At 25.5% G+C, this 9,422-nt stretch overlaps 1 protein-coding gene across 1 annotated transcript; it reads left to right on the top strand.

Moving 5' to 3' along the window:
- Nucleotides 1–782: 782 nt before the first annotated feature.
- On the top strand, nucleotides 783–1,145 carry OCT59_011450 (uncharacterized protein; the record flags this gene model as incomplete). The annotated part of the gene is made up of 1 exon (XM_066136512.1): nucleotides 783–1,145. The coding sequence occupies one exon, from the start codon at nucleotides 783–785 to the stop codon at nucleotides 1,143–1,145; it is 363 nt and encodes a 120-aa protein (XP_066001124.1).
- Nucleotides 1,146–9,422: the final 8,277 nt, after the last annotated feature.

Raw genomic sequence — 9,422 nt, 5'->3', positions numbered from 1 at the left:
GATAGATAGCTTGCTAATTCCAATTATTTATAAATCATTTAGCGTGGGTTAACGTGTGATCTATCGATGCTAGAGACATGATCTTACCGCAATTCAACGCGTCTCGTTGAGCCAAATCCAATGATATATGGTTCAACTTTGTACGATCACTAGATGGCCGGCTATTCGATTTTTCGCATTTTTATAAAAAATCAGATTAAACTGAACTGAACCGCCGGTTTTTCGGTTCTAATACCCGAACCGAACCGAACCGAATTTTGAGCCGGTTTCGGATCAGTTTTCCAGTTTAGCCCGAACTGTTCAGAGCTTTAGATATGCCTATAGAACGTAACCCTATTCTTATGATAAAAAGAATAAAGGACGCTCAATTTATAGAAGAATTCCTAATGCTACACTGTAATAAAGTTTATAGACAATCAGATCTATTAAGATTGATAGATTGGAAAATATCTTTAAAGTTAAATAACATAAATCAATATGATACATTGTTTGAGGATCATTATTTACAATCATTTATTAAGATTAAAATTTGTTGTAATGAATTACCAACTTGTACTAATTTAAAAAAGCGTAAGCCAGATCTATATGATGAAGATTGGAGATGTAATTTTTGTAAAATAGAAGAAGAAACCTTTGATTATTTTTGGAAATGTAGTAAGATTCAAAATATTGTGCAAGATATACTCAAACGATTAAAAATTTTTTTAGCTAAAATTATACAGAAGTATTCAAAAGATGATATAGATACACAAGAATTAAAAGGTAAAATTAATGAGCTTGGTATGTGGGATATTGGATGTTTATATGATTTTACATTTTTAATGAAGAATCAAGTCAGTTGTCAGTTAATAGAATTATTAAGGTGCTATAAAATAACTGAAGAAAAATTGTTGTATAAGGTACTGAAACAAATAACTGGGAGAGTTTTATTAGAATTCAAAGTGCTTATTTGGAAACCAAAGAACGAGTTACAAATAAAGGAAGAAAAGCGGTGCGGTATTAGCGGTAAAGATAAAAAAGCTAAATCACATAGTAAATGCACTGAAGTGGATGTTAAAAATGTTGACTGTAAGATGTTAGAAAGTAATTGGAATAAATGGAATGATTTGGCATTCCATCGAGGCGGTCATTGGGCAAATTTTTAGGTAGATCATGACAGTCACCTTTGAATTTGAGGTCGCATCATAGTTTTTAACAATGATGTGATTGTTTAGGTAACAGGTTGACTTGTTCTTTATGAAAAGTAGTCTTATTTCATAATGCTTAATTTTTATATGTATTTGTTTATCTTATATTTGTAAGTTTATATATGTAAGTATATGTAAGTAAGCGTGATTATAATGGGACATGATCGCATCTATAATAAAGTTTTAAAAATAAAAAAAAAAATATTTACATTTTTCACATTAAAAAAATCTAATAAAATATGTAAACAAAGTTATAAACATGTTTGTATAAAAAAAATTTAGTTATTAATTGTATACATAATACAGGAATCATTTTTAGACGTGATTGTGTAACGTGTTTTTGATAAAACAAATACGCGTCCGCATAACATTAAAATTATAATCATATACGTGTCTGTGTAACAGTAAAAAAATATATATTGAAAATGAGAGCAATGCGTGGATGGGAAGGAAAAATAAGTGTTTTTCTGTTTTTTTATAATTTTACACTATAATCTTTGTAATAATCAATAAAAGTTATTTCATTTTTACTTAGAAAATTTTTTAAAAATATTTTTTTTGACAAATTTTACAGTAAATTTTAAAAATAAAAATTCCGCGTATTGGTGGCGTTACAAAAACATGAATAAATCCATAAATATCTATTCAATCATGATAAAAATTTATATGTAAGTAGATTCGAACCTGCTAAACAACTTTACTTAAGAAGGTTTTGGATGTTTCCTTTGACTAAAGTGCCTAAATTACGCTCTGAAGTCACAGAACAGATATACGAAAATATTAATAAGAAACATTTATAAGTTGTAATATTACAAAAAAATAATAATAGCTTTATTTATACATTATTTCAAAAATTTTTGTTTTTTAGTTTTTTTTATATACATATTTTATAAAAAAAATTATATATAAATATATATGTCATAAAATAAATTGCTTAGCAGTGTAAAAAATTTATGGGTTAGATAAAAGTTTGCTTAGCAGACATGAAAAATATTTGCTTATTGATCTTAGTAAATTTTGAATTTTTTATCTGACTTATATATATATTGTTCGGGGTCCTCTTTATACGTCTAATTTTATTAGAAGTTTTATACAAAATCATTACATAAATTCAAATTTTATTATAAATTAAACAATTAATATAAATCTGAGTTTATATAAAAAAAAATTTTTAAAGAAAAATTTCAAATAAATTTTATTGAAAATTTTACTAAATATTATTAAAAATTATTTAAAAATTCTAACAGATACTTAAAAAATTTCTTAAAAAAAAATTATTAAAAAATGAATAAATGTATTTGTAACAGCCTGTTACATATCTTATTTGTAACATCCTTTTTTTATTTTTTTTTAATAATAAATTTAGTATGTAATTTACAAATAAAATTTTTATATGCAAAATTTAATTTGAAAAACTTTTACTTAATGTACTTAAGACAGTTTCATAGACAAAATTTCAAGTTATAAGCAGTTTCTTGAAATTTTTTAAAAAATTCTTTTGTCTTGGTTACATGACTGATCTTTTTGTTTTTGTTTACATTTCGCCTGATCTTAAATTTTAATTGGATAAAATTGGAGGTTGTTACAAATAAAATGCGTAACAGGCTGTTACAATTAGATTTATCCTTAAAAAATAATTTAAATAAAATTTTTAAACAAAATTGCATGTAGTATTTCAATCTGTTAAGATGTTATTCAGAAGATTTAACGAATATCTGTTATCTGGTAGATAAATGGATGATAGATACATTGATGGATTGAATATGTCAAATGACAGATAATAATGTATCAAATATGTCAGATAACGGATAATAATAGATTCATCTGACAGATACTTATCAGATTACACATAATCACGTGACATTACACAAATTTTTAAAAAAGGAAATTTTAATTTCTGTGAAAAATAGAAATTCATATTGCATGATATTTCCAAAAAAGGAAATTCCAGTGCTGATCAGTTAATTCCAGCCAGAATTATATCTTAATATAAATTTTAATGGTATTAATGGATAATTTAAGAATAATTCAGATAATCTGGATGATACTTATGCGTAGAGTTGGTAAAGTCCTTATTTCAGACTTAAAGACTCAGTCCTAAGACTGAGTCTGCAGATCTTTAAGTCCGATTTTTTGGACTAATAAGGAGTTAGTCTTAAATGAGTCCTAACCAATAAAAAGGGTTCTTATATTTGGTATATATATTACACGGTATTTTTAATTTTTGTTGTACAAACTTACACAATGAGTTTAGATGACGCGTTCGATTTTGTTGACTTGGAGAGTGATGACATTTTGGATAACATATTACGTACTGAAGGAAGTTCTCGAAAAACTTCACTTCTATGGAATTATGTAGATTGCAAAAGCTGGCGCTATTCAAGCGAGGTATCTGTATACAAAAGGTGCAATTATGTATTTTCTATTAAGTCAAGTAATACTACTATTGAATGGCATCTTTTAAATAAGCACAACATAATAATTCTAAAGGTCAGAAAGCAAACAACACTAAATTTCAAATGTACAGACCCTTGGCCTGCAAAAGAAAAATTGGAACAAGATAAAGCAGTTGTTATTTGGATTATTGATAACTAACAACCTTTTAGTGTTATGGAAAATGAAAAATTTATTGAAATGATGCATATTTTCGATCCTCGTTACAAAATTCCTGATCAACATCAAATAAAAGAAATGATTATTGATGAATTTAATGAACGTCGTTCTAATATTGGCTATGATTTACAAAAAATATCCAGCAAAGTTTCCTTCACTGCCGATATATGGACATCAACTATAAGTAGCGAAGCATACCTTGGCCTAACAATTAGTCACTATATTGACCAAAATTGAGGTTTTCAGCGTTTTTTACTTGATATTATTTCCTTTAAAGTTCGTCATACAGGAATCAATATGGCAGCAGCAATCACTAATGTTCTTAATGAATTCAACTTAGCAGGTAAAGCGTTAGCACTTACTACAGATAATGAATCTGCGATGTTAGTATGTAAACGAAAATTATCAGAAGAATTTGAAAAAGAATTAAATAATCTTACCTTCAGCCATTATCGTTGTTCAGCACATATACTTAACCTTGCAGTTAAGCAAGGAATGGAAATAGTTGATCAAGAAATTGTAGAAGTGCGACAACTAATGTCAAAAATTAAAAATTCAGTCTTATTATGTGATGAATTACGTGAATTATGTGTTATAGAGAAACTTGAGTACCTTCGGCCAGAAATAGACATAGAAATGAGAGGAACTCCACCTATTACATGCTTTGTAAGTTACAGCAAATGGAAACGGCATTGAAAATGCTTGCAGCTAAACATGATAGTGTGCGTGAATTAATGCCAGATGTTGAAGCATGGACGAAAATAAAGGTAAAAATGAAATAATATTTTTTTTTCAATAACAAATTTCTTTTTTTTTCGTTATTACTACTTACAAAATTAAATCCTTTTTAATTATTAATAAAGGAAACAGTGATCGTTTTAGAACCTCTTGAAAGAGCAACAAAAAATCTCTCAGGATCATTGTACCTAACTATTGCTGATGTTCGATTTTACTTTAATGAAATTTGTAATTATCTAAAGTATTGTGTGAAAAGGGAGGATAAATTCAGACAATACATGTTAGCGGCTTCAATAAATGAAAAACTTAAAGAATACTGGTTAATTATTGATAATAATACTACCATCTCATCAATATTAAACCCCCAAAATAAAATTTCTCTTTTTGAACCAGGTGAACCAACGACAAATGCTATTGCCGCTTTACGTGAACAATTTTCCTTCTATCTTTCCCAAAAGCCACAATCACAAACTTTCCTTCCTTCTACATCATCACGAGAATATTTTCGTCAACTAAAAAAACGTCGCATAGGAGTAACTGCTGAAACAATACTACCACCCTTACCTAGCCCTGATTTTGCTGAAATAGAAAGATATCTAGCTTTGTCATGTGATGAAAATGTGGAAGCGCTTCTTTGGTGGCAAACCCACTCCACTGAATTTCCGGTACTTTCACTAATGGCAAAAGACTACTTAGCACAATCCATAAGTGTAGCCTGTGAACAAGCATTTTCTGTTGCAGGCAATACAATCACCAAAGTTCGAAATTGTTTATGTCCTGAGACTGCAAGAGCATTGTTATGTACAAAAAGTTGGGTTGAGAATAATATTGGTGAACAAATTTGGTTGAAATAATATATGTTTTATTTGTTAAACGCAGTATTTAGTATTACGTTGTATAACATATTAACATATAATCAATTGATCATCATTTATACAAATAAAACTTTTAGTATATTTTTTTGGAGTTTTTGGAGTTTTTTTATAATGTTTTTATATTAATTTTAAGGAAAACGATAGAAAAAAAAGAAATTTTATACAGAATTTATAATAAATGATATACGTTAAACTGGTTTAAGACTGAGTCTTAGGATCTAGTCCAGAACCGGACTTGGTCGAACACAAGTCCTGGACTAATCATATATGGACTTAGTTTGTAGATCCATCAGATAGGACTTGCAAGTCTTAGAACTAAAACTGGACTAGGACCGACTTTACCAACCCTACTTATGCGGATATTCCAGATGATGAATTTCAATCAGATCAGATAAACAGATGACGGATATCTGTCAGATTGGAACATTAATTGCATATTAAAATTTTAAATACCTTATGCCCAATATGTATAATATAATAAGTTTTATGCAAAACTTTGGATGTATACTAGTACAAAATAAAAAAAACATATGGGCTGATTTGTCTACTCTGCATTAAAAAGAGTTATTGATTGATTTTTACAATTTTTGTTACTCAAAATTGTTTTGTAATACCAAAAAATCATCTGATTGATGATCACTTGACTAAATATTAAGTTGAACAAAAATTTACATTTGCGAAACTTAAATTATTAAATGTAAAAGAGCTGTGAAAAAACCCATTTCACTAATAAAAAACCCATTTCTCATATATATGGAATTTTTAACATATATTATTAAAAAGTAAGTATATTTTAATAAAATATATATAGCCTTAGTAGCTATAAATGTTTATAAAAGTATAATAAAAATATCATATAAAAGATGGTATCATAATAAATATTTTCAAACAATAAAAATAATTATTTTATGTCGAAGTTTGTATTACCATCTTTAAACGCAAATATATCAAGATTCACTGATCCGCTTTCTATAATTTTAGGCTCTTTGAAAAGCCCTTGTTCTGGACTTTATAGGCGAAAAAAGAGCTCACCGATTGAATTATTAGATCCAGAGATATTTACGTTTAAAGTTGACGTATGAACTTTTTAACATGCTTAAATGCAAATATCTTGGGATCCACTGATCCATTTTTTATAAATTTAGGCTCTTTGGAAAGCCTTTGATCTGGTCTATATGAACGAAAAAAGAGCTTGCCAATTGGATCACTGGATCTGGAGATATTTACGTTTTAAGTTGAGATACAAATTTTTAATATATATAGTAAGTGCTAAGAATTATATTAATTTAAAAGAAATATTTACCAAATTATAGTATAATAACATTAAATAAAAATTTTTTAATACTCATTTCCAATTTACTGTATATTATATAGTATTTTGTATAATAAAAATGTAATAAAATTAATATTTTAATTAAAGGTAGACAAATCAGCCTATATGATATGTATAGATAAAGTTTCTCGTAAATATACTTATAGTAGAGATCCTGGGCGAAACCAAAATATTTAGTCATTTGACTAAACTGATGTGAGCGGTTGAATACCTAGCATGAACAAATAATATACTAAATAGACAAATGTGAACATTAAGTATTAAGTACGAACGAACAAATCTTGAATCAGCGTGAATGGATAAATGATTAGCCGAAAAAGATAAACATTTAAGAAGAGAAATGATCTACATGATGTAATATTTATCGAATGATTAACAAGAAACCAATAGATTGAGTAGGGAGTCGATCAATTGTGACTTAGCAACCAGTTTATTGAATTCAACAATAAGAACAATTAGAAAGAATAATTATAAGCCACAAAAGGTAAATCATATAAAATGGAGGGATAGCGGATTAAAGGAACACGCATAATGAAAATACATAAAAACAATATTATAAAACATAATATAAAAGATAATATAGAAGATAAAAGATAATATAAAAGATGATACGAAAAGATATAAGCCACAAAAGATGGAATATAATATATTAAAGATAGAAACATATTGGAAGAAAGTATATTAAAAGATGGAACATAAAAGATAACATATTAAAAGATAGCATATTAAAGATAGCATATTAAAATAGCGTATTTAAAATATAGATAGCATATTAGAAAGATAGTTTAAAGATAATATCCCTATAAAAAGTATTTATATTTAAAATATAATTAAAAACTTTTTAAAATATATTTAAAATATACTTAAAATATATTTAATTTAAAAATTGCGAAATACTTATAATATACTTAAAATGTATTTAAAATTATCTTAAAATATATTTCTAATATATTTAATTTTTGCCCAAATACTTAAAATATACTTAAATTATATTTAAATTAAAATTTAAGTATATTATGATATATTTTTTACATACTTAAATATATAAATATTTTAAGTATATTTAGTAATATATATGTAAAAATATTTAATATTAAAATATCTTATAATATATTTCATAATATATTTTAAGTATATTTTAAGTATGTAAAAAATATACTTATAATAATCTTATAATATACTTAAATTTTAATTTAAATATAATTTAAATATATTTTAAGTATATGGGCAAAAATTAAATATATTAGACATATATTTTAAGATAATTTTAAGTATATTTTAGATATATTAAAAATATATTATAAGTATTTTGCAATTTTTAAATTAAGTATATTTTAAATATATTTTAAGTATATTTTAAGTATAATACTTTTTATAAAGTATGTAAAAAGAACATAAAAGATAGTATATAGATAGCACATATTAGAATAGAAAGTATCATAAAATTTGTATAAATAGAGGGCAGAATTCAAAGTAATTCCACAGTTCTCATCCACAGAACTCAATAAAAATATAAGTTTCATTTAATTATTTGTTAGTAAAGTTTAATATTAATTAAAGGTAATAGGTTCGCCCTAAACTTTAATTAATGTTTGCTTAATTAATTTTAATTGAATAAAATGAAAATTTTAAGATGAATTAAATGTACACTTTTGAAAAGTAATAGTTCATAGCGAGAGCTATCAAAATTTGAAATGAAAGGTAAAAGTGGATATAATTTGGGGAAAATTTAGAGAAGTTAAATTTTATTTTATATCGTTTGATGTTTTATATTACTAACGCTATTTATGTCGTGAACCAAGAATGTTGTTGTTATATGTTGTTGCATGTTGTTCATCGATTATGTTGTTTGTTAATTATGCTGTTGATTATTTGCTTGTTCGTTTATTTGTTCGTTCGTTCGATTATTCGTTTGTTCGACCATGAGAATGCCCATTCGATGTGGCAACTCTGTAAATTGATGACAGAGGGAATTGGGGGATCTCACCAAAATAGTTTAGACATTTAAAATTAAAAGACGAAATGCCGAAATTCAATATTCCATAGTATTTCCATGGATTTTTTATGGATTTCCATGGATTTTTAATTATAATAATTACTTATAAAAAAAAAAATAATAAATTTATATTAAAATATAATATTTTTTAAAGGAATTTATAAAACTATTTTATTTATAATATAATTTAATATATTTTTATAATAAAATTACAATTTTATATAAATAAAATTTAAACTTAAAAAATATTACTATATAGTTTAGTCAATGACGAAACCGAAACTAGTTGGTGACAAAACCGAAATTTTTGGCAAAAAGAGTTTAGCCAGGTATCACTAGCTTATAGTAATAAAATAGTTAATATAAAAAAATATGTTAAAAGTCATTTATCCAAATATGAAAATTTTTTTATAACCAACCCAATTTTTTTGTCATAATGTGACATTTTCAAAAAGATGTCATATTAGCAAAAAATAATATTTTAAAATTCTAACCGATAATTTTAATAAAGCATATCAAGAGCTTTTAAACTTATCAGGTTAGATTAAAAAATAATAAATTTTGCTAGTGTTACATAAGTTTGAAGTTCGTGTAATTTATTATGATGGGAAATAAGTGATTTTTGTGTAATATAAAAAAAAATAATCATTTGATAGTGCTTATTCAAATAAATCATTTTA

Source organism: Rhizophagus irregularis, chromosome 19, assembly GCF_026210795.1.
Source record: "Rhizophagus irregularis chromosome 19, complete sequence".
NCBI classification, from domain to species: Eukaryota; Fungi; Glomeromycota; class Glomeromycetes; order Glomerales; family Glomeraceae; genus Rhizophagus; species Rhizophagus irregularis.
The sequence above is the reverse complement of the archived record's forward strand: the minus strand, read 5'-3'. Positions and strand labels throughout refer to the sequence as shown.